A 27,171-nucleotide genomic window follows, 5' to 3' on the forward strand; every position below is an offset into this window, starting at 1 on the left:
GTCTCGTTTGTAATCGCTTTCACAAAAATGTCCAGAACAAACTCTTGCATTATTAACATTAATTTTGTCCTCTCGTTTACAACGAGCAATCCATTTACGCTGTAGTTCAACATTTTTTGGAAAACGATGACAAATTACGCCTTTAGTCTTACGTCCACTATTACTACATTCAGCAACTGCACAATACGACGTATTTGTAGACATAATTCCAAAAACGAGGCTACAAAACGCAAGGAACAATTCCTTTCCAACTGAACACTCGGCAGGATAAGAATTACACATAAACTAACATGTAACACGAACTCACGTGCACGCCTTCGATAGAAACACAGAGCGACACCGTTGTAAACAAATTGCAGTAGCTGCCAGGTGACATCACAGCTCCAGATTCATCATGGCGGAGAAAAGAGAGGGAGGCTGCATTTGCACTCCCGTGGCTCGATTTATAAATGGCGATTTATCGATTGACGACAAACCTCGTTCAGGACGTCCATCAACAGCCCAAATCGATGAAAATATTGAAAACATTTGTTTGTGCTGAGATACGAATATGTAGATTGCGCAATAGATGATTTGTGCCTTGTGGCTTTGGTTCTTCCACCACAACAACGCACCTGAACACATAGCCATCTCAGTTAGGTAGTTTTTGGCCAAAATTGACATTTTTCCGCTGCCCCACGTAGGGGGATCCATGCGACTTTTTATTTCCACACATGAAAAGGGGTATGAAAGGACAATGATTTGATATCATTGAAGAGGGAGGAGCTGCCAGCCATTTCTAAAGATGACTACAAATAATGTTTTGAACACTGGAAGCACGGGTGGGGCAAACGTATTAATTGTAATGGATAGTGTTTTGAAGGGGGTTAGGTTGTTTTGTAAACAATATTAAAACATACAGATTTTAAAAAATGGTTCCAACTTTTTTTGGAAGACCTCGTTTTATCATTACAAAATAAAAACTCTGCTGAGTGGGATGGGATACCCACTAAAGTGATTAAAACAGTATGTAACATAATAGCACCTCCCTTAACTAAAATATTCAACCAATCTTTTGCACAAGGATGCTTTCCAGTGTTTTAAGTATGCCAAAGTCAGATCCTGTTATAAGAAAGGATCGAGGGAACACATGAGAAACTATCGCCCTATTTCTATTTTTCCAGTTCTGTCAAAAGTAGCTGTAAACAGGATCAAAATTTTATTGTAAAAAATTATATTATTATAAGTAACTAATTAGGATTTCAACCAGGAAAAAACACTCTGGATGCAGTGAATAACTTTATTGAAAAGATATGAAAATCATTGGATCAGACGAGTAAAGTTGCAAGTATCTTCTGTGGTCTCACAAAACCATCTGACTATGTGAACCATTACTTGCTTATCTATAAATCAGACAAATACTGAATTAATGACAATGCTCTAAACTGGCTCACATACTTACACAACAGAAAACGAATCGTAAATATCTTCAGATGCTGTGGATTATTGTACTAAATGGAGTACAGTATCACAAGGTGTGATTCAAGCCTCCATTTTGGGGCCAGTCTTGTTCCTATTCTACGTAAATGACTTACCCATAAGTACAAATTCCCCATCAGTTCTGTTTACAGGTGACCCTTCCATTTTTGTGGATGATGACAATGCAGAAAAAATTCTGAGCTGCATTGTAAGCTGGATACCCTAGAAAACTGGTTCTGGTTAAATGGATTGATACTGGACTTTGAAAAAACTCAAATTGTACATTTTAAAACCAAACATTCAAAATGTGTGGAACTTAAAATACAACAATCAACTTATGGAAGAAGTTGACACAGTCAAATTCCTAGGACTGTGTGTGGACAAGAACTTAAGGTAGAATACACATATTGACTTACTATCAAATAAACTATGCAGTTTTGCATTTGCAATCAAAATACTAACAAATTCCATTGACTTGAGTATATGAAGAATTGTGTATCATCGTTATCTTGAATTTGTTATTACATACAGTACATTTTCTGGGGGAATTCAAGTAGTGTATCTCAAATACTGAAACAGCAAAAGAAAATTGTCAAATACGTGTGCACTGCACAGCAAACAGCGTCTTGTCACCCATTATTTTGGAAACTATAAATCCTAACTGTTACCTCCATATACATTTATGAAATTATAATCTCCCTACATGGCAGTCAACAATTACTTGACGAGAATCATTTTAACTACACACATTACAAGAGAAATAAATATAATTATATAGTACCCACACACCAGTTGGAATTATACACATGGACTCCACAGTAAATGGGGTTGACAATATATAACAACTTAACGGACAAAAACGTATTTAATATGGAGCCAGAAATTTCAAAAACGAGGCTACAGAAGATTCTGTGGGAGAAATGTTACAATTCAACAGCACAATTCATAGAGGAATAGAGGATGAAATGAATATATAACAAAATTTTATTATTATTATTATTATTGTTATTAAGTTGTTTGTTAACATCAGCTGTTGTATGTTTCTGGTGAAATTTTACTGCAATTTTGACGTATCTCCTGTACCTGAATCAAATGATTTCTATTATGTATGCTACGACACAAATGAACCCCAATTCACTGTTCCTCCAGCACTCGGCATTTCCCCTACAGCGCCTGCTCGCAACCCCCCCCCCCCCCCCCCCCCCCCCACACACACAACCGCTTTCCCCATGTGTGCGTGCCGATTACTTATCTACCAGCCACATCATTTCGTGCACACTCTTCCGATCTTATTACTAATTGGTAATCTACATAAATTCGTATGTTATGATTCCGCATTAGACTAGCGCGATAAGTTGGCCTCCAATCCCCAATTACGAATTGTTGGATGCCGACTGTTCGTTACCATTTGGAACACTTTGTGTCGACAAATCTCTGTTTCAGATGTCTACCACCCTCAGCGACCCCAAAGTTTTAACATTACAATTGGCTGACAATGTGTTGTGTTGCCTTTGTGAGCAGATAATCTAATTGATTAATAACAATAACTATACTTTAAACAAATTATGCAATATTAGACTCAAACACTAATGGGTGCTAAATATATGAATGCCATTTCTCTCCAAGTCATTGCATTGCATTACAGCATCAGTAATTTAATTTCACATTCCTTGCTACAAATACATACCGCATTTGAAGATAACCGCCTCTGTAATGCGCATTCACGAATCTAAATTATTAACGTATCCAGTTTATACCATACCATACCAGCTGATCGGTAGGAGTCACGCATGCTCGTGAATTGTTGGTACTGGTACTCGAAGACAGACAATAAAGTATTCTCTCTCACACACCCGCATTGGTTACTCCTCTACCCCTGGGGTAAGAGGCCAATTTTAGTTAGCAGGTGGCTGAATTCTCCAACGTAAATTAAAATTAATCACTTCTTAAAATATTTATGTCCCTACATGTATTTTGGTCTGTTACTGAGCAGAAATACTTAACTCTTAAGGTTATTTGGTGTTTTCGCTTCAGTCTGATCACCACTGCGTTAGGGGGAGAGATTGTTTGTAGTTTCTGTTCCAATCACGAATTTTCCCTATCGGATCTTTACCAGAAACGCAGCATCTATCTATGAGCAAACCATAAAATATTTGCAGCAATTCAGTTACAATTTTCACCAATTAAAGAAGTATATGACCATTCACATCTTTATTTTTCTCACAGTGTACTCGATATTTCCTGTTCATCTGACTCAGTGCCGATCTTTCTTTCTTTAGTAGTAAACGATACAAGTGTTCTTTAAACAATCTCTCCTTAGCTCTCAACTTCCTAATAGTGAATCGAAGCTTGCCATTCGCCAATATAACTGGGCTTATGTCATCGCCTCACTCCACTTTTCACTGTACGCTTTACTTTATTTGTATTACATGGATTACTCAAAATGTACTAGGGCCAGTCCCAAAGTAATGCTTCCTATTTTGCACCTTCATTAAGTTGGGGACATCGTTTTGGAGATGCAAAAAATTTGTGCACCAGTGGCTGAGGCACTAGGACCGTAATTTTTATCACACTGGTATATATGCTCTAGTTCCACGATGGGAAAAAACTGTGGGAAAAGATGATTATATTGAAAAGCGACAAATTAAACGTTAATGTGGTAGCTCTTATTCTATGTACACTGAAGTGCCAAAGTAGCTGGAAAAGGCATGAGTATTCAAATACAGAGACATTTAAACAGGCAGAATACAGCGCTGCGGTTGGCAACGTCTATATAAGACAACAAGTGTCTGGCACCGTTGATAGATCGGTTACTGTTGCTGCAGTGGCAGGGTATCAAGATTTAAGTGAGTTTGAATGTGGTCTTATAGTCAGCGCACGAGCGATGGGATACAGCGTCTTCAAGATAGCGATGAAGTGGGGATCTTCCCATACGATCATTTCACGAGTGTACTGTGAATATCAGGAATCTAGTATAATATCAAATCTCTGACATTGCTACAGCCAGAAAAAGATCTTGCAAGAACGGGGCCAACGACAGCTGAAGAGAATCGTTCAACATGACAGAAGTGCCACCCTTCCACAAATTGCTGCAGGTTTCAATGCTGGGCCTTCAACAACAACTGTCAGCGTGTGAGCCATTCAATGGGACATCATCGACACAGGCTTTCAGAGTCGAAGGCCCACTCGTGTACTCTTGGTGACGGCACAGCTCAAAGCTTTACACCACGCCTGAGCCTGTCAACACAGACATTGAACTATTGATGACTGAAAACATATTGCCTGGTCGGACAAGTCTCGTTCCAAATTGTATCGAGCGGATGGACATGTATGGGTATGGAGGCAACCTCATGAATCCATGGGCCCTGCATGTCAGCACCGGACTGTTCAATCTCATGGAGGCTCTTTAATGGTGTGGGGTGTGTGCAGTTGGAGTGATGTTGGGGACCCGATGTGTCTATATATGACTGACAGGTGACACACATGTAAGCATCCTGTTTCATCACCTGCATCCATCCATGTCTATTGTGCATTCCAACAGACTTGGGCAATTCAGCAGGATAATGCAATACCCGACACACCCAGAATTGTTACAGAGTGGTTCCAAGAACACACTTTTGAGTTTAAACATTTCCGCCGACCACCAAACTCCTCAGACATGGACAACATTCAGCATATCTGAGATGCCTTGCAACGTGCTGTTCAGAAGAGATCTGCACCCCCTGGTACTCTTACGGATTTATGGACAGCCCTGCAGGATTCATGGTGTCAATTCCCTCCAGCACTACTTCCAACATGGACATCATTCAGCATATCTGAGATGCCTTGCAATGTGCTATTCAGAAGAGATCTGCACCCCATTGTACTTTTATGGATTTATGGACATCCCTGCAGGATTCAAGGTGTCAATTCCCTCCAGCACTACTTCCAACATTAGTTGAGTCCCTGTCATGTCATGTTGCGGCACTTCTGAGTGCTCGCGGAGGCCTACATGATATTAGGCATGTGTACCAGTTTCTTTGGCTCTTTGGTGTATATGGCATTTATTTTTCTTATAAAATAAAAAAGGAGGCAACACTTTCTTACTAACACTCCTAACTAAAAGCACACAGCCATCTTGCTATTTTTTGTCTGGAAAAACAGCCCCAGAAACACATTTCTTTTAGGGGCTGCAGGATGGGAGTTTCATCTGGGAAATGCCAATTCCTTCCCAAACACACTCAAGTGGGAACCCAATTGTCCCGCTCCCAGTTTGCTGTGATTTGGCTGCGGAGAAGCAAAGCATTCTGCAACAGCCCTCTAGGATTCGGAATAGAAAAAATATGTACTCTACTCGAAAGAATTAGAGGAACACGAGTTTTGCCATCTGCCATACTCTATTGAGCAATTATTGAGGACTGGATATATTACCAAATTTTCTGTTAATCTCTCACAAATTAAGTACACAACAAAACATTACATCCTTGTTCTTTTACATAGAAAGAACTGAAAGGACCAACAGGTACCAAAAACAAAGTGGAAACAATTATTCATCCTGTTCTCCTGGGTGCTTTTCATAGGACTTTAAGAGCTTCGATAATGCATATGCTCTCCGTGAACGTTTATCACTGCTTGACACCTATGTGGCATGCTTTGTAAAAGTCTACAGAGGTCACCCTGTGATATCTGTCCCCATTCTTCAATGAGAACCCTTGAAAGTCTGTGATGGAGCAGGATGACCATAAATATGTATGTCAAGCATGTCCCACATATGCTTGATGTGATTTAGGCAGGGTCCATTACTTTAATGTCTAGGTATCACAAGATATCTCTCGTAGCATCCACCACATGGTCCTTGCATTATCACACACATGAGAAGGAATTCAGGGCCACTACTGTATGCAGCAGCCACCACATGTTCCAACAGGATCTCTTCAATACACTGCCTGGCAGTAAGGCAATCATGGTCAATGACAAGATCTGTACAGTGGTCAACACTGATGTCTCCCCACACCATCAAAAACCTTGGCTGAATCTGTCAATTTCTTGGACAACATTTGGCACATATTGCTCATTACGGTGTCTCCACACACGAACATGACCATCACTTTGCATCAGAGGAAATCTGAACTCACCTGTGAATAACATGTTTCACCACTGACAAAGTCGCCAATTGATGTGGCAACAGCAGAACTAATTGTGAGCTGTGAGATGTTGTGTCAAGCTGTGTACTCAAACAGGGTGTCTGGGTGGCAAGATCCTTTTTTGTAACCTGTTCCTTTCAGTCTGATTGGACACAGCAGCTACAGTGAAGCTTCTAAGGTTCATGTTGCAGTGCTCTGGTGGCAGCTGAACAATACCACAATGCAGAGATAGCCAGATATTGGTCTTCAATTGGGTTCGTACTGCTTCAGTGACCTAGTACAACTCACCTTGAGTACTGTCTCACTGTAGCGTGCCCACAACCTATGCATAATAACCGAGAGACACTGGCATCTACAGCAACATGACGGACAGTCCATCCTTCTCGGATCAAACAGACAGCCCTTGCAATTTGCATTGCATTGAGATGATGTATTGTCGGTGCTTGGTTGCATACAACATTAACAGATGACAACTGCCACCTGTGTCCCTCACTAGAGAACACTGGGACACTGGTACTCACTTCCTTCTGAGGAGTCACACAACACTATAATGCAAAACATGGCTGACAGATGCCAAATGCCTTTATTTGTTGCATACATTGAAAGTGAAGCTCTAAAGCAATGCAATATGACCGCATGTAATGCCTGTATCAAAATAGGTTCCACATACCGGATGTTGATACATGTATTCCCCTAATTCTTTTGAGCAGTGTGTATTTAGTCAAACAAGTATATTCTTCTACAGTTTCGGCAGAATATGCGCTACATAAAAAGCTAGAGTTCACAATAGGTGAATAATATATTGTCAAAATCTCGCTAGAAGCCATTAAAATTTTTATCAGTTATTACATCAACACCACAGAAAATCACATAATCCATGAAAAGTATGTGCAGCCAGTTTTGTCTACTAATCCATTAAAGTATCACACCAAGGCAAAGAAACATTTTTCTTTTGTATATGGATAACTTTGCATACAGGTAGGACTCTGCCTGTCAATAAGTTATCAGCTCAGTTACAAATATGGTGTCCATATTTTCTTTAGCACAGTGGATATTTCTACGCACAGCACTTAAAATATCACAAATGATGACCAGACATATCATTTCTCGTAGCAGCTGAGTTACCATAAATATCCCGTATGCAACAAGGTCAAGTGGTGCAAAATCGAAAGCTCAAGAATTTTATTGGGATTGATGCGGCTTGAAAACCGAAAGGATTTTATCCAGTCATGCAGCCATGAAAGACTCCGGGTTTCATATTATGGCTGATGTTTTTGAGATATATGGACATGTTACTTGTTTCAAGTGGGTAATTATGTTTGAATGTAATACACATTCTAGAATTTTGCTACATGTGAAGATGAGTGATATATATGGTGTGAAATAGTTCTCCTATGCCCTTCTTCAATTACTGGGTCCAGTTCTCTGTTCAAGGCTCTGCAGTAATTTATTATTAACAACAAAGCTAAATACATGCATAAGAGGATAGGTATACAGTTTTATCAGCATGACGAAAATAAAGTTACGTAACCAGTTTTTGCTTGTTTGCAGGTAAAAGTTCTAACGTTTTTGATGGCAATTTAAAACGAGAAATAGACATACAAACTTCCCCCTTCTTTTATCGAAGTGACTTACATGAGATTCGCAGCCGATCTTTTTCGCTGACTTCTGGAAAACTCTCTTGACCCCGTCTCTGTAGAATGATGCAAGATAGGGGAATATTTAAGCCCCTCTCTCTCTCTACTTGTGAAAAAGTAAATACACGAACTATACTTTTCATTAACCAAAGGTATATTGGAGTTCCATGCAGAGTAAAATTTTTACTACAGATGGCTGACTACCAATAATTAGCTGCCCCTGCGCTGTTAGAACAAATCCTGCAGAGAAATATGGTGGTCAGAAAAGATATAATAGGCAATACTGGTAAAAATTTTACTTTTTACGCTTGCTGATCAGTAGGTCTGTCTCAGTTGCTGAACAGTTAGTTATGCATGACTGATACACAGAAACCTGGATGTAATATTCAGAAATGTTGAATAATATGACCTCTCCATGAAATAATCTTGGTATGCTGCTGCTGCTTAAGGTCTATTTTTCACCTAGTTGTGTAGCAAAAGGGGAGGGGAGGGGAAGGGAAGGCCTGTTGTGAGTTTGTTGGTCAGTGCATTGAAGAAAATGTTCTGCTTGCTAATACTCAATTACGTTTTTTGCTTGCACTAAAAACTTTATACACGCTTTCCACAGTATCTCTTCAGTCTATTTTCATTTATAGATAGCATTTATAAAGTGATATTTACATGATTCTACATGCCAGATATACGCACAAAGTTTGGTGACAATTTTGCAATATATGTGTTGTAACTACCAATTTTGTGTGCACTGAGTCATAGTTAGTTCTTCATTCAGTCGCTACAGGCCATCTGGACTGCTAATACCACAGCAGTTGCCTGTGCAGCCTGCCGACTGTGCCCCCTGTTGGAACTAATGTGTACAGAGGGGTCCAGAAAAATGTAGACACACTTTTGACAGTCAATATTAATGGAACAAAATGACATACCATTACAATTCTTGCAGATGGGGAAGGTTATTTTGTGTGTTCAAAGTGAGCCCCATAAGCAGCCAAACAATTTCTATGATGCTGAACTGTTGACTGAACTACGGATGTCAGTGCTGCTGGTGTGATAGCCGCACAGGATGCCTCAATGGTAGCTCATAGCTCATTCAGTGTAGCTGGCTTCTGTTTATAAACTTCATTTTTCAAGGTCCCCCCATATGTAAAAGTCCAGAGGTGTAAGATCTAGAGACCATGGCGGGTACTCAACAGCTCCTCTTCAACCAATCCATCATTCAGGTAGGCTCTGACATCTCTGTGGTAGTTAGGTTGAGCACCATATTGTTGTAGGTAAAAATCTTTCATTTCCAAACCCCTCTAGGATGGAAGGTAAAATCAATGTTTGCAGCATGTGAAGACACACCTCACCTGTTACGGTACGTTCAAAGAAAAATGGGCCAATTAAACCATGTGATGACCACAACACACACTGACACCCAGTAGATAAGCATTTGTCCACATGAACATGTGGATTTCAGGAGCCCCAGTACACACAGCTGTGGCAGCTTACAGTATCATTAAGTTTGAATTGTACCTCATCAGACCAGATAACCATCCCTGCAAACCATTCATCCTCGTGAAGCACGCCTTCAAACCACTCGCAATACTCTATCCTTCAATCTAGGTCGTCCTCATTCATAGTTGCATTAATCTTGGAATGTACACTTTCCACTTTGCGACCTTCAAAATTTGTTATGCACTTGCTTGGCTTACCCCACTTTCACATGCACCCTACTCCCCAGATATTTTAGGTGACCTAGTAAATGTCCAGCAACGCTGGAAGCTGGACTTGCTGATAATTTTTCCTTATGCAAATCCTGAACAATAACGTCAGCTTCAAATTCATCCCGAATACAATAAATTGTTATAGGTGTTGGTGGCTGAATTCCATACACTTTGTGCGATTACTGTTGTAGCTCCATCACGTTTTCGTACTTCTAGTACAACTTCAATACAGCCTTGTGTTGCTCAGACAACACTCTTACTTCGTTCACTGCTGCACTGTCATCTGTTGGAAAACGCACACCAAGTCCTGTTGAGAAAAGAATAGACTACACTACCACACAAAATTGCAATGATATTTCATTATGTTCCCAAGATATTAACTATCAAACAGTGTCTAAATTTTTCTGGGCCCTCTGTATGTAGGCCGGAGCACAAGGCTCCACTGGCCACTTGTGTATTGCTAATTGTATTTATCTTGTCTTCCATGTGTCTATATTGGTCAAGCAATAAATTACGGTGTTCTTGGGTTATAACGCTTCTTGGCTATGAGTATGGTATTCTATTCCACATATTCCATCTCAGTCATTGGTCCTTTGAGTTTAATTTCTATGGAGGCAGTGCTTCATCTTTTCTTGAGCAATAGCAGGCAATGACAGTTGCTATTTCCAGTTTAACAACTACAATGGCACAACTGGCGGCCCCACCAACAATATATCTACCACCGTTCCCTGTGAATGGCAATGCAGCAGAAGACTGGGATGCTTATGAAAAATGCCTCCAGCAACATTTCCAGGCATTTGGGGTAACACATGTAAACTTGTGCGAGGCCATTTTTTTGTGATGAATTTAACTTTGTATGTATCAGTTGTTGTTTCAGCTGATCCCCTTACAAGAATCTTCAAATCTTTCTTTCAGTCAGCTGTGTGAGTTACTTTCTACCTATCACTTTATAAACATACTCACTTTATTGCTGCTCATGTAGAGTTTTACCGCTGCCAAAAGTGGCTAAAACAGTCACAGTGGGTGTGGGCAGTAGAACTACATGGAGTTAGCTGTCATCTTTATTTTGTGAGAAATGTTTATAGCAAATGCTAGGCAGATAAAATGGTTCGTGATGCTACTGATAAATTATGCCTCTGCAGTGATTTTTTACAAAATTTCTTAATGCACAGTCAATCACTGATACCTAGTCTTTGCTGCACCCTGATGAGCTGTGAGAAAAATTATTTTTCAAAGATTGACTTGGCAGAAGCATATTTACAGCTGCAATTCGATGAGGACTCTAAATGCTTTCTTGTTATCAATTCCCATCTGGCCTTTATCAATACCAGCATTTGCCTTTTGGTGCGGCACAACCACTCCATGCATTATTATGTAAAGATGTTCCTTGCCACTGGTCCCTAGCTTGTGATCAGGCATTCAAGTTGTTGAAATCCAAGCTGCAGTCGGTACCTTTTTTGGTCACTTTTCAGCTGGGTCAGCACCTGGTGTTAGCAACAGATGTGTGTCAGTTTGGCCCTGGCGCCGTCTTTGCTCATAAGTATGCAGATGGATCTGAATGCCCAACTGCATATGCCTTCACATATTACATTCAGTGCAACAGCATTATTCTCATATGGAGACATAGACTTTAGCAATTGTGTGTGCTCAAAAAAATTTTTTTCATGTTTTTCTATATGGGTCCAAGTTGCATCTGATCACAGGCCACAAACCACTGATGTCTTTTTTTTTAACCCTTCAGGATCCCTGACAAACGCCACTGACAGCGTTGCACTCTTCCTGTCTCAATACAATTCTGAGATACATTTTCAACCTGTGACACAAGATGCAAATGCTGATGTATCATCACATTTGCTGATTGGTCCACATCCAGAGTTTGATAAAGAGGAATTACTTTTGTTTAATTTACATATGGAAGCTCAAAAGGTTGTTGATTGTTTCTCTATTACTAGCACTAAAAATTTCACCCGCAATAGCCACACATCCTGTTTTAAATAAAGTTGTTTCTTTTGTATAACATGGCTGCACAGACAAACCACCATGCCTTCTGATCCTTTGAGTAATTACTTTGTATTACAAAATTGCCTTTCTGTTTGAGGAAGAATGCTAATGTTAGCTACAGAGGACACTGCTCCCCGGGTTGTAGTCACGTCCCCCTTTCAGTGTGAGGTTATCCGTTTATTACATGGGGACCACTGGGTGTGTTCGTACAAAGGCGTTAGCATGCAGACATGTTTTTTGGCCAGGAATTGATAGGGAAAGAGCATGAATTGTTGCAGCCTGCCCACATTGCGCCACCATCAGGTGGCTTCCTGTACTTCTCTGCAACCATGGCCAGATCCACAGCAGCCTTCAAAATTAATTCATGTAGATTTTGTGAGACCTTTCTGAATTTATACTGGCTTGCTATAATTGATGCTTATTCTAAGTTTCCGTATGTGGAGCACTGTCAGTCTACCTCTGCGGTGGCAACAACTTCAGCTTTTTCAAAAAATTTTGCAATGGAAGGTCTTCCGTATGTGTTAGTTACAAACTACAGTGCCCAGTTAATATCTCAGGAATCTGAAAATTTTTGCAAAAAAAAAGTGGTGTTTGCCATGTCATGGCTCCTCCTTTCCACCCTTAATTGAATGAGGAAGCAGAATGATTAGTATGATTATTTATGACTCAGATGAGAAAATATATTTTGGATGTGCCACCGGAAGTAATTCCTGACTGGTTCCTCAGTTCTTATAGGCTCACTCCTATTGATGGTAAAGAGACCAGCAGAGGTGTTGTGTGCTCGTTAGCTCAAGACTCTGCTGCATCCATTCAGCCAACACCTGGCCATCCACCAGCACCGACACTGGAATGCTTCTGGCTTGGCACAGCCATTTGGGCTCACGGGTTCAGCCGCTGGCCAAAATGGGTGCTGATGAAGAGCACCTGTGGGCAATGCCCCCTTGTCATCCACATGGTTAAAGGGAGGGCGTTGGAACACATCAACCAGCTATGATCTCGCGGAAGTGGCTGTGCACCATATGCAACTCTGCTGCCCCTCTGCCTCCATCTGCCCGGCCGTCTCCCACATCACAGCCAGTGCTGCCCTCGCATTCTCTGACGCCACTTCTGTTATTGTCACAACTGTGTCCTCTGCTGTGGGTGCCCCCTTCAGCTGTCAGGAGCCACAGGGGGACCCCGGCTACTGCACTGTCACGGACGATGCCTCCACTGCAGCCGCCTCCATCGCAGCAGTTGCCGCCTGGTTCATCGCAGCAGTTGCCGCCTGGTTCACTGCTTACACAGCAATCTCCTTGCTTGGTGTTGGACTCAGTTATGGATATGGAAGGTACACCAGCATCACCTATCCTACCACATGGCAAAAGAAGATAAGTGCTGTAAATACCAATTTTGTGTGTGCACCACTTCATTGTTCGCATGTGAAGTTTGTGCTTGACTCAGCCACGAGACGCCACCCAGGCTGCTAGTATAACAGCAAATGCATGCACGGCTGCATCTCCTTTAGGAACTAATGTCTATGTAGGCCAGATTGCAAGGTTCCACCGCCACTTGTGTGTTGTTAATTGTTTTGTAACTTGTTTCATTTGTGTACCTTGTCTTCCTTGTGCTTGTATTGCTAGAGCAACAAATTACAGTGTTGTTGGGCTAGAACAATACGAGAATAAGACCATAAAAGTGAACACAATGTCAGTGATTAAAATGTGGATTGCAACCCTTGAGACTAAGAAATGCCCAAGCCCCTCACATATATTGCATATCTCATCTCAGTTTCTGTTCCAGGTTGGATGATAAAAAAATTATTCATGAGATATGCTACCCTGTAATCTGGAAAGAGCTGTCAAAACATATAAAGGTATAGTTAGTTTTACTTTTCAAATCATAAAGATAATGTAGGCTGGCAATGGCAAGGAAAGCGTTTCTGAAGAAGAGAAATTTGTTAACATCCAGTATTGATTTAAGTGTCAGGAAGTCATTTCTGAAAGTATTCGTATGGAGTGTAGCCATGTATGGAAGTGAAACATGGACGATAAATAGTTTGGACAAGAAGAGAATAGAAGCTTTCGAAATGTGGTGCTACAGAAGAATGCTGAAGATTAGATGGGTAGATCACATAACTAATGAGGAAGTATTGAATAGGATTGGGGAGAAGAGAAGTTTGTGGCACAACTTGACCAGAAGAAGGGATCGGTTGGTAGGACATGTTCTGAGGCATCAAGGGATCACCAATTTAGTATTGGAGGGCAGCGTGGAGGGTAAAAATCGTAGAGGGAGACCAAGAGATGAATACACTAAGCAGATTCAGAAGGATGTAGGTTGCAGTAGGTACTGGGAGATGAAAAAGCTTGCACAGGATAGAGTAGCATGGAGAGCTGCATCAAACCAGTCTCAGGACTGAAGACCACAACAACAACAACTGTGTTTCAGAGATGAAAAAGTCAGCTGCCTCATATCCCTGTACACGCTCTGCAAGGTGATCAATAGATTTGGGCTGCCCGTACAATCTGATGAGTTTTGTACAGCAAGTAACAAGGAAAGAAGTGAATCTACTGCTACCCCGTCATCCCTCCCTTCTTTCATATATTAACCCATTTCCCTAACATTTTTATTTTTTCACCATATACTCTATTTGTGTTTTCACACAACTAAAATTTTTTACAAAATATGCACAAATCAAGTTATTACAATGTCTTATACAGTGATAAATAATCACACTGAGTTAAGATGTTACAGCCTGATGCACCTGCCCACTCTTAAGTGCCACTTTACATTTGCTACTTTCAAACCTGAAATCACTACACTGTCCTTCAACTTCCAGAGGGAGCAGTTTTCTTTTACGTGGGTACAATTTTCACTGGGAAAAGACTTCAGCTTCACGTCCTATTTCGCTTCCCCTTATACAAGGAGTCAGCCATCGGGAGCTGCTCTGCAGAGTTCTGCCAGAGTTTCGTGAACTTCATCCTCTTTCATTCTGAGCTCAATATCGGTTTGATAGCAATATCATTCAGTATTGATATGTTCAACAAGGGGAAATACATTGTCTTTATACACCTTGACATACCTGTTTCCCTACATAATCCTCCTTATAAAAGGGTATGGAAATTGAATTTTTCACAGGTCATGGATGTCTCTTGAATATAAAAGTTGTGAAATTGATGCACAAGTTGCCAAAATGGCATTATGTCGTCGGGTTTGCAACAGGTAGCATGATGCATGACTTATATTTATTAGCAGCAAAGCATCAGCTTTTATTTATTCAGTTTAGAGGGTGAGTGCTTGATGTGTCAAGGGTGGCAAGCACCATCCAGGAGTAAGTGAAACTAAAGTAGTAAGTTACTAAAAGAGAAGGAAATTTATGACTTCCAATCGATAGACTGAACTAAAGGAATAAATTACTCCAGGAGTAAATTTTTCATTTACTTCTGGAGTAAATTTTTCGTTTACTTCCGATGTAAATTTATTTTATTATTTATTTATTTATATTAAATTTATTATTAATTCATGAGATTGTCTCCATACCCTTTCACGTCCATCCGCTTGACACAATTAGAAACGAGACTCGCCCGACCAGGAAACATGTTTCCAGTTATCAACTGTCCAGTGTTCGTGTTGATGAGCTTCCACACTATCACTGAGTAAAAACTACACAGGAGTCCTACATCAGCCTAAGGAGAATGTTACGTAAGAAACTTGATACACTCACATCATCTCCATAGCGCGCACTGCAAATATAAATTTGTTGATTGAAGGCAATATTTTTTCCATTTATGCTGTGACACTTATTTAAGGCATCTTGTTCAGAGTCAACATTAAATATAACTGTATAGGCTACAACTAGGTGCATAGCTAATGTAAGAAGAAGTCTTAATAAATATTACAGCATTACAATGCATGTGTGTGTGTGCTGGGGGGGGGGGGGGGGGGGCAATAACAACATTGTCTTCATAGATGTGCTGAGATTTATCGTGAGACTCAGCATAACAGTAATGAATCAGGAGTAGATTCCCTCAAATACATTCTTCGTTTTATTGATCAGTTCATGACTTGAATCTCTTACACTTCTTTCTGTTTGTATCATCTGCAACTGTTCCAAGGCTAGATTTCTTAGGGCATTCCTGAGTTACAACTAACCAGATGCAAATGTTGGTGCAGCAGTTACTGTAAACCAAACAGCTGATCAGTACTGTTACTCATATTTTTATTGATCTGACATACTAATCTACATATTTCTTGTGCTGTTGAACAGCAAATATATAAGGTTTTCTTCCATGATTCAAACATGAAAAAATTTAATTCATGTTTGTGGACTGATTAAAGCAATATTTGCTGATAATTACTTTAATGTTGCTGAAGAATGAAGCATAATACAGTCACTCACAATGACAGTGAAAATTCGTTACAGAACTATGACTTTTTACATCTTCTGTGATAAGAGAAACAGCATATCTGATTATTAACAATCACAGTTTTTAGATTCCAGGATAATAAATGTTCAATATTGGAACTTTGATAGAAAGTGAATAATAAAACAAGATAGTTTAGCTGTGGGAACCCGTTTGCCTCCAAGCAGGAAGATTTTATTCACTATTTGGTAATATTTACTAGATATTTAGTTCTTTTGACCCCTATCAACATGTTATGACAGAGGTCAAAAGAACTTAAGCAAGAAATTAACACAAATAATTTGTGGTGTTACAATGGAGTAGATAGAATTTACTAAAACTGAATATTTAGATCCTCCCTCCTGTTGAGTTTCAAGTATTTTATTCACATACTTGACACACAGTGATATAATTTTGGCATATTTGTGTCAATATAGGCATATTTTTATAAAATTTGTGAAACATATAACTAGATTACAATATTTTAATTGCTAATTAATGTTCAATGAACTCTGCTTTATCTTAAATGAAATACTGAGTAACAAAATAACCATTCATGCTATCAGATTTTCATAACAGTGTGCGACAGGAGATAAATGAAGAAGAAAATGTCGCAATATATTATGCTGAAATGTAATTCATATTAGAGTGCCATCCACTGTTATAAAGCAAGGCTGACTAATTCAATAGGGCATATTTGGAAAATGAAATCTATGTAAGAAAGGTAAACATGAAAGTGGAAAATATGAATACAAGTACAAATGTCCTGACTATAAATAAATATTGAAAACTCTAAAACCAACAAATTCTAGAGCATTACAGTAAGTACCAACTTTTTTTTACTGAAAATTGACATTTTGAGAAATGTGACTGCAATAATATGAGGTTTATAACTGAAATGGCAACCAACCACATGTACGGTTTAAAAAGATTTATCTGAATTAAACCACAATCTGTTTCGGATTTCATACAAATCCATTTTCAATGTTGTCACAGATTTTGTTGTTTTCTTGCTGGGGCCTTGTTCTGTGTTTGTTATTAGTTTGCTGCAGTAAGATAGACAGGAAGTTTTTTATTCACTATTTGGTAATATCTACTACAGAAGTCATTCTTTTGACTCCCATCAACATGTTCTGACAGAGGTCAAAAGGATTTAAGCAAGAAAGCAAGGAATCCTGTAACAACCATCTGAAAGATGGATACATAATAAAAACAAAACCAGTCATGGTTTAATTCAAATGAATCTTTTTAAACCATACTTGTGGTTGGTTGCTGTTTGAATTATAAACCTCAAAGCACCAACATTATACTGATAAAGAAAGGAAAGTACCAACCTTATACTGATAAAGAAAGGTAGGATAATGGAATTCATGCATAACAGCTCATTCAGAATCAATTATCACTACATTTCATTAGTTATGTGTTCTTCAGGAAATCAACCTTAAATTACAGAAACAATGTAAGGAAAAATAGATTGCTATTTACCACAAAGATGCCACATTACATTGCAGATAGGCATAATTAAAAGACACTTACACATTATTTTTCGGTCACAGCCTTCATCTGAAAAGACAGAGAAACACACACACATTCATTCACACAAGCAAGCATACCTCACACGCATATGACTGTCATCTCCAGCAGCTTGAACCAGCTCCGAGCTGCTGGAGATGACAGTCATGCTTGCGTGAGCTGTGCTTGCTTGAGAGAGAGAGAGAGAGAGGGGGGGGGGGGGGGAGTGTATGTATGTGTGTTATCTTTTTTTTCTGATGAAGGCTGTGGCCAAAAGCTAAAGAGTAAGTTTCTTTAAATTGTGCCTGTCTGCAGCTTAATATGTCATCTTTATGGTAATTAGCACTCTATCTTTTCTGTGTATTGTTGATATTCCAACCTGGAATTTCCATTGTTTGATTTTACATCACAGAAAAATGAAATGCGTAACATTGACTTTCATATTAAATTAACAAAAGTATTTACAGTACGTTTATGCAAAAGATTTTTGGATTTTAATGAGAAACAACTTAACTTTCGTAAGGAAATCAATTTTGTTAATTACTTTTTTCCCCAACTGGTGAACCTACTAAAAAAATTTCTTTGTTTACTATGTATATACAGCTATAAAACACAACTTGTGAAAACTACTGCATTATCTTCATGTGGGCAAAAGATACTTAACTTTGGACTCTAAGCATTTCACACTTCTGTACAAAAGAGAGAGAGAGAGAGAGAGAGAGAGAGAGAGAGAGAGAGAGAGAGAGAAACTAAGGTGAAAGGAAATAATCCATGAAACACTCCACATATTACTTCAATGCTGTTCTGCCATTTGCTTTCTATCTTCCTGAGACAAATACATGATAATATTATGTCCATAACTATGGTACATGAAGACTAAGAACAGTTTAAACTGCTGATAACTGTAAATTTTGAAAGTTGCTCTGAACACCACAATGCTTTATGTGGTATGGTGCTTTATTTGGCATGGCCCTATTGGTGATGGCATGCCCATGCCTTCCTCTGCCATCTGAACAGACTTATCAGCCAGCTACAGATGGGAATATAGTTTAACAATGCTGTTTGACAACGCAATTCACAAGTAATTGCCACAGATAAAAGAAAAAGTAACAGACAGAAAAAACCCTCAGGCTGACTGAACCCAAAACCTATGTGTTCCTAGTATAGCACTTGTTTACTGAAACACATATCTTTAAATAATTTTCTATTTCTGCAGTGAACTTAAACAAGTAAGAATGTAAGGTCCAGTTGCAAAATTTCTTTTATGAAACATAAATGGTTTCACCTCTGTAAACCAATATTAAGTGCATACAAAGAATTGGCTTCCCCACTACGGCATGCATGGCTGGGAGTTGGTAATTCCTGTATTCTGTTCAATACTATTGGTGAAGTCTACCATTTGGATGCATTTGATAATGACTTACAAAGCTGAAATTAGTAGTGCTCACCAGAACATATGCTTAAATAGAGCTTACATTCTTACATCTAACTCCGGTCAATACTTACATTTGGAAGGCAAAATTTTTAGTACTGCTATACTGGCACACATTTAAACTATCCTAGCTTTCAGAACTATTACTTTCTTGGGGAGGAATGTCGGATAGGTTGGGGAATGTAACGGAAGAGCCCAGGATGGGAGGGATGAATCTGTTGTGAGGATTTACAGAGACAAAGATGATGGAAGCGGTGCAAGGGAGACTCAAGTGAATATTTACTTTGAAAAAATTACTGTGTTTCAAATTTTTTGAAACCATTGTGTTATTTTGTAAACCAATAGGGATGAAACTGGTGCACAGATACCATCTAGGGAAAAGTGCACCACATTATGCTTAAAATCTTTCTTTGACAGATTATTCAATAGCAAATCTGCCTCATGCCACCCTCAATGCAGTGTTGAAGAAAAATATCAAATACACCCCATGAGTTTAAGAAAATCAGACACACAATGGTGGTTTAAAACTGTCTAGACTACTCTCTTCCCTAATCAATCTTTTCCCCACAAAAATAACTTTAATTAATAAAATTAAGACTAAACATTATGGTGTAACAGCAATATAATAATTTGTTCACACATGTAGATAACACAAGAGGCAGTCAGTAATCAACTGCTACAAAACTGATGGAAGTAACTAGTGCACGTAATGATAATAGAAGGTTTTAACTCTGAGAGGGTATTTTTCCCTGGGGTTAAGAGGAATGCAATAAGAGAGAGAGTTTTCAATTACGTTTGTAATTTATGAATGTTTTAAGTGTCTCTTGTATGCTTCAGAAGTGACTCAATGTTCAGTTAAAATCTTTAAAAATGAGGACAAGCAAACAGCAGTTGGGAAGAAAAAGGGGGGATGGTTTATCTGCAGTGCACAGATACTCCCAACAGCATAGGAGGCATTACTAGCATTCAAACTGAAATCTTACTTTAATAGTGCTAAACATAGTGACCTAGTAAAACCAAGCAGTGTAACTGAAGCTGAAAAGATTATACAGAGGAACTGTGGAATTTCCAGATATATTTACAGCCCAACAACTTATTTAAGGGATAACTTGCATACCTTATAAAATCATCTATGTTAAAAGGGTGTCATATTAACAGAACAAGATATGACACCTTAAAGTGCTGAAGAAAAATAAAATCTGTATAAAAGGAAACAGCACAAGGTGATAAAAAGGATTATGTAAATTAACTTACAACATTTAATTTCTTTCTTTCTCTAGGTCCTGTAATTTTTAATATTGGTCATAATGTGGAATTCATAATTATGTAACACCTGATGTAAGTTAGACATGCCCCTACATTTGCTGACTGTATATTCGCTATAATAGGATTCTTATATTAACAGAAGAAAGTATTCACTCTCACATGAATCAATATACTTTATTCAAGAACACTATACTAAATAAATTCAGCCAGTACCCAAAAAGATAAAGCTCTTACAGAATATAAAAATTCTCAGAGCCATATCACAGACAAGACCATAGTTAGCAAGTAATAAAACAGATTAGAGTTCAAGATTTACCACAGAACTGAATAACTGCATACTTTCCTGTTATCAGCCAATCACCATTTTTTGCTGCTGTGTCTTCTGCCTGTCCAGGTTTCAAACCACATATTGTATCTGCTTTTATAGTGCGTAATGTTATAACATTTGTAGGATTGAAGCCTTGAAGTGCATTGCAAAATGTCTCTGTTGGAGGCCAGTTAATATCTCCAACAAGTTTACGGTAGTTAAGATCTCCTTTAAAAATAACTAGCTGAGCTTGTGATAGTTGTGCATACAGTTCTGGTCGTATTTCTTGCATCTTATTGTAACTATAGGGCAAAGTCCAGAAATCTTTAACTTCTATTACCCACTTCCCACTATCCAAATATTTCTTCCATCTTGATGCTAAATCAGATACATTTTTTGAATCATGAAGGATCAAGGTTTTTATAACCCAGTGAAAGTCATTCACCACTGTATCTGAAACATACCATGGCATAGCCTTCACATAAAAGCGTATTTTGCTAGCGAGTGATGCAGTGATCAGGTAATCTGCAAGGCAGAAATCTGTGAACAGCTCATAAGCTGCATTATCCAGTACAATGTCTGAAACAAAATTAAAATTCATGAGAAAAACATAAAAAGACTTCTAACAAATACTTATCACATCAATATAACACCTGTAGTAAAATTTACGACTGAGACAAGTCACGTTATAGTATCAATAGAGGTCTGTAACTCTTACATATTCTGTAGCCTTTGAAACAACTGACAAACAATTCATAATAATAGGAATTCCATTTTTATTTTTATCAAGCAAAAAAATTTAAATTCATATAATTGCATTTTAATGCTTCTACTAGCTTTGAAGTAAGGAATTCAAGAGGTTGGTATGCCATTAGTTTATACTAAAAAGGAAAGAAAAAAGGAAACATACATTCAAATAGGATGACTTTTGTGATAAGTTCCATATAAATTACATGCTAGATCTAAAAAGAAACTTATTCTGCAGCTTCAAATGGGCAACAACAACAGCCTGATGTCTTAAGAAGGGTTGTGTAGTGTGCTCTCACATAGCAAATAGGGGTGTTGTCCATGAAACACAAAAATCTGGGTTCTTGGCCCTACCCAGCACATATTTTGAATTTGATGAGCAAGTTCATAACCTAAACGTTCATTTCTTCAATTCCTTCTAGTAATTATGGTAGTTTTTGTATCTCACAGACATCAGTCATTACAAAGCAGTTAAGAAGGCAGATATGTAATTAGTATGATAAGGCATAGCAGAACATAATATATTTTAGTGGAACATTTTCCTTTAATTAGCTATTAAAAAGTAAATGTCGAAAATAAATTGCCAGTAAAACCAAAAGACACAACCATGTACACTGCTCAACATGACAAGCTCAAAAGCTAAAATTTCACACATTCACCTACTGACAACACAATAAAGGCAAACCTTTTGTCTAACTTCTCAGCAACAATGGTCTAGATCAAATCTCTTCATGCAGAAACTTCTTGCTTGTCCAGATTACTCCAGTTATTTGATGACCAATTTTATTTTCTCATCAGACACATCAAACAGTTATTTACATCATTGTTGATCCTTTTCTTATTTCCTTTTCATTCTATTTTATTTTATGTTATGAGTATTTTTAATCCTTTCTTTGTGACCACACCCTTCTACTCTTTACAGTTGTATCAGTATGTCTATACCTATTAGCATTATTCCACAAGCCATCTCTCAGTGTGTAGCAGAGGGTAATTCAGGTGCCACCATCATTTCCCTACATTCCTGTTCTATTCATGAAGAAAGAATGACAGTAAGCAAGCCTCTATACGAGATGCAATTACTCTCATTTTCAATGCCACAGACACTTCACAAGATAATGTGGGAGGAAGTAGCAAATTGCTTGTCTTTTCTTAGTTCAAAAGCTCTTAAAGAGTTTTAGCATTAAACCTCTCAGTGATGGACAACACTACTGTTGTAGATACTGCTGCTCCCAAATTTGAACAGCAAATATCTCAATGATGCAAAATACCTCTGTTGTAGCTGCTGGTTCTAGTGTTTTCTGAGAATCTCTATGACCCCCTTTGTTTACTAAATGAACTCATTAGTCATTCCTAAATACTGTGCCTTTCTTTGAATCTTCTCTTATCTCCTCTTGATCCTATCTGGTAAGGGGCCACAGACCCTATCGGATGATAATTACTCAAAATGCATCCTAAATAAAGTATTTAGCGATCAAGATATTTCCAAGTAATTACCACATGCCAGTCCGAATGGTGATGATTACCCAAAACACATCATAAGTAATTTACTGATCAAGGCATTTCCAAGGAATTATCATGTGCCAGGTCTCAGTGGTCAAACACCAAAAATGGATGACTTCATCAGTCAAACGGAAGAAATTTTGCCTAGTCAGGTAGTTGAAAAGGTGAAACTGTGGTTTTTAATAAGAAGGAAAGCTATCCATGCTTTTATGAAAGTTCATTTTAAACTTTGCCTTTTGTGTTAATTTTAGCAACAGTTATCTGCTGATGATTACTCAAAATGCATCATAAATAAAATTTTTAGCAATTAAGATGTTTCCAAGGAATAACTACGCGCCTAGTCTGAATGGTCACAACCCTTAAAAATGAATGACTTCATTGGTCAAATGGAAGAAACTGTGCTTAATCAGACTGTTGATAAGGAGAAACTATGTTTTTTAACGAGAAGGGAAGCTATGCACACTTTTAAATTTTGTCTGTTGTGTTAATTTTGGCCGCACTTACGAGATAATGATTACTCAAAATGCATAATAAATAAAGTATTTAGCAATCAAGACATTTCCAAGGAATAACTACATGCCAAGTCCCTAGAGGACCACAGACACAGTTCACTGTACTTCAGAACTGGCAAATGTGATTAACTGCAAGCATTCCACTACTGAGCAACATTTACATGCAGTGGAGACGGTTCAAAAATCGGGTACAAAATCAGAAAAATCAGTGGGTGGCCATATGTGCATCTCTGCTTCCTCATCATCAATTGTTTCATGAACATCATCACCAACCATTCCTATCCTATACTGCTACTGGTGACGAGAAATGGTGTCTTTATGCTAATACAAGGAAAAGAAAGAAACAGCTGAGCCCAAACAAAAAAGTGATTCCCCATACAAGGACCTGTGCACATCCACAAAAGGCAATGTTATACATCTGGTGGAACAGTGATAGTGTGGGGTACTACAAATTGCTTCTATCACTGCTAACATTTAATGTAACAACTGACACACCTTGCAGATGCAGTCCAAGAAAAAGGACCAGGAAGACTGCACAAAGTGATGCTACTCCACGAACAATAATGGCCGCCTGCATTCTGCTACACTGACAAAAAACACTACATATGCATGCATACCCAAGTAGATTCCCCCCCCCCATGCCGTTGGTGGGGAGGCTTGCATACCTCAGTGACACAGATAGCCGTACTGTAGGTGCAACAACCACAGCAGAGGGGTATCTGTTGAGAGGCCAGACAAACGTGTGGTTCCTGAAGAGGGGCAGCAGCCTTTTCAGTAGTTGCAGGGGCAACAGTCTGGATGATTGACTGATCTGGCCTTGTAACACTAACCAAAATGGCCTTGCTGTGCTGGTACTGTGAACGGCTGAAAGCAAGGGGAAATTACAGCCACAAAATTTTCCTGAGGACATGCAGCTTTACTGTATGGTTAAATGACGATGGCGTCCCCTTGGGTAAAATACTCTGGAAGTAAAATAGTCTCCCATTTGGATCTCCAGTCGGGGACTACTCAGGAGGACATCATTGTCAGGAGAAAGAAAACTGGCGTTCTACGGATCGGAGCGTCGAATGTCGGATCCCTTAATCGGGCAGGTAGGTTAGAAAATTTAAAAAGGGAAATGGATAGGTTAAAGTTAGATATAGTGGGAATTACTGAAGTTCAGTGGCAGGAGGAACAAGACTTCTGGTCAGGTGGATACAGGGTTATAAATACAAAATCAAATAGGGGTAATGCAGGAGTAGGTTTAATACTGGAAAAAAAAAAAAAAAAAAAAAAAAAAATTAAGAATGCGGGTAAGCCACTACAAACAGCATAGTGAATGCATTATTGTGGCCAAGATAGACACGAAGCCCATGCCTACAACAGCAGTACAAGTTTATATGCCACCTAGCTCCGCAGATGACGAAGAGATTGATGAAATGTAGCATTTGTAGACTTGGAGAAAGCTTTTGACAATGTTGACTGGAATACTCTCTTTCAAATTCTGAGGGTGGCGGGGGTCAAATACAGGGAGCGAAAGGCTATTTACAATTTGTACAGAAACCAGATTGCAGTTATAAGAGTCAATGGGTATGAAAGGGAAGCAGTGGTTGGGAAGGGAATGAGACAGGGTTGTAGCCTATCCCCGATGTTGTTCAATCTGTATATTGAACAAGCAGTAAAGGAAACAAAAGAAAAATTCGAAGTAGAAATTAAAATCCATGGAGAAGAAATAAAAACTTTGAGGTTTGCTGATGACATTGTAATTCTGTCAGAGATAGCTAAGGACCTGGAAGAGCAGTTGAATGGAATGGACAGTGTCTTGAAAGGAGGATATAAGATGAACATCAACAAAAGCAAAACGAGGATAATGGAATGTAGTCGAATTAAGTCGGGTGATGCTGAGGGAATTAGATTAGGTAATGAGACACTTAAAGCAGTAAATGAGTTTTGCTATTTAGGGAGCAAAATAAATGATGATGGTCGAAGTAGAGAAGATATAAAATGTAGACTGGCAATGGCAAGGAAAGCGTTTCTGAAGAAGAGAAATTTGTTGACATCGAGTATAGATTTAAGTGTCAGGAAACCTTCCTGAAAGTATTTGTATGGAGTGTAGCCATGTATGGAAGTGAAACATGGACGATAAATAGTTTAGACAAGAAGAGAATAAAATCTTTCGAAATGTGGTGCTACAGAAGAATTCTGAAGATTAGATTGGTAGATCACATAACTAATGAGGAGGTATTGAATAGAATTGGAGAGAAGAGGAGTTTGTGGCACAACTTGACTAGAAGAAGGGATCGGTTGGTAGGACATGTTCTGAGGCATCAAGGGATCACCAATTTGGTACTGGAGGACAGCATGGAGGGTAAAAATCATAGAGGGAGACGTAAGAGATGAATACACTAAGCAGATTCAGAAGAATGTAGGCTGCAGTAGGTACTGGGAGATGAAGAAACTTGCACAGGATAGAGTAGCATGGAGAGCCGCATCAAACCAGTCTCAGGACTGAAGACCACAACAACACAACAACATACTATGAAGAGCTGTATGAATGAGTTTCGATGAGGAAACAAAGTGTTTCTGGACACTTGTTCCTGTAATACATTTTCTTCTTCTGTGTATGTGGAATGTATCCTGAAATTTTGGCTGTATTTTTTTTTTTTTATACTTCATTCCCCTTCTAGGCAGCTTCACCTTGGAAAACACATTCATATGTTATAACAATTTGGGATTCCCTTGTCCGGTGAAAAGAGAAGAAAATATTTGATGGTCCAGAACTTTACAATGATATGGCAAGGATGTCACTCAAGGTCCAGTCTGTGAATAGCCATAATTGGACAGGATGAGATGTGTTTATAGTTCTGTTGCTCTCTTGTGAGTAGGTTTTTGTCTTTTCTGCATAGTTCGTGGTAGTTCATGGCATGGTAATATGTGCTATAGATGTAAATTTAACCAGAGATTCTTAAGAAAAAGGATAAATTTGTGTTGTTAATAGGAAATCAATAGTCCCCAGTCTTGTGTAAAGCTGAATAGCAACATAGCTCATGTTTGGGAAAGGACTATCATAATAAAGATGGATAGAGCTATAATTTCCATCGTCGCAGAGGGTAGCTGCTTGTCATTTACTTTTGAGGAGACAAATGTATTCCCTGTCTTTCCCTTTTCTTTCTATTCTGTGTGCAAGAACACTGGTTATTTATCTTTAAGTTGTTTCCCTAACAGAAATCTGAATTTAGGCAATACGTTGTAGCTAGTGAAGTTTTCAGTCTCTTTTTATTCATAGTGACAGTTCATCACCTCTACTTCTCAATTTTATGTAAATATTTATATATTCGACGGCAGAACTTAGTTGTGGCGGCACCTACCAACATTTTTCAGAACTTCCGCTTACTTTGCACTCGATTCTAGGCCGTAGGCGGTTTTTTGGATTACAAAAACCGGAAAAAAAGTGCGGCTTAGATTCGAGTAAATACGGTATACTGAATTAGAAGGGGACTGCTAAAAAGCAGACGTTAGTACCTGATGGTGAAAGAACTGAGGTAAGCAGTAAGACATTGGACTGTGAAAAACAAATACAGAGCAAAAATTCTAAAAACTACGAAGTCCGCTCTTTTT

At 38.7% G+C, this 27,171-nt stretch overlaps 1 protein-coding gene across 1 annotated transcript in view; it reads right to left on the reverse strand.

The window, feature by feature from the left end:
* Positions 1-16,238: 16,238 nt before the first annotated feature.
* The window catches only part of LOC126484019 (damage-control phosphatase ARMT1-like), a 55,110-nt gene continuing 44,177 nt past the window's right edge, over positions 16,239-27,171 (reverse strand). The window contains exon 6 of the mRNA XM_050107344.1: positions 16,239-21,394. Coding sequence (XP_049963301.1) covers positions 20,814-21,394 — 581 coding nt within the window. The 3' untranslated portion in view covers positions 16,239-20,813. The remainder of the gene's footprint in view (positions 21,395-27,171) is intronic.

This window comes from Schistocerca serialis, chromosome 6 (assembly GCF_023864345.2).
Source record: "Schistocerca serialis cubense isolate TAMUIC-IGC-003099 chromosome 6, iqSchSeri2.2, whole genome shotgun sequence".
Taxonomy (NCBI): domain Eukaryota; kingdom Metazoa; phylum Arthropoda; class Insecta; order Orthoptera; family Acrididae; genus Schistocerca; species Schistocerca serialis.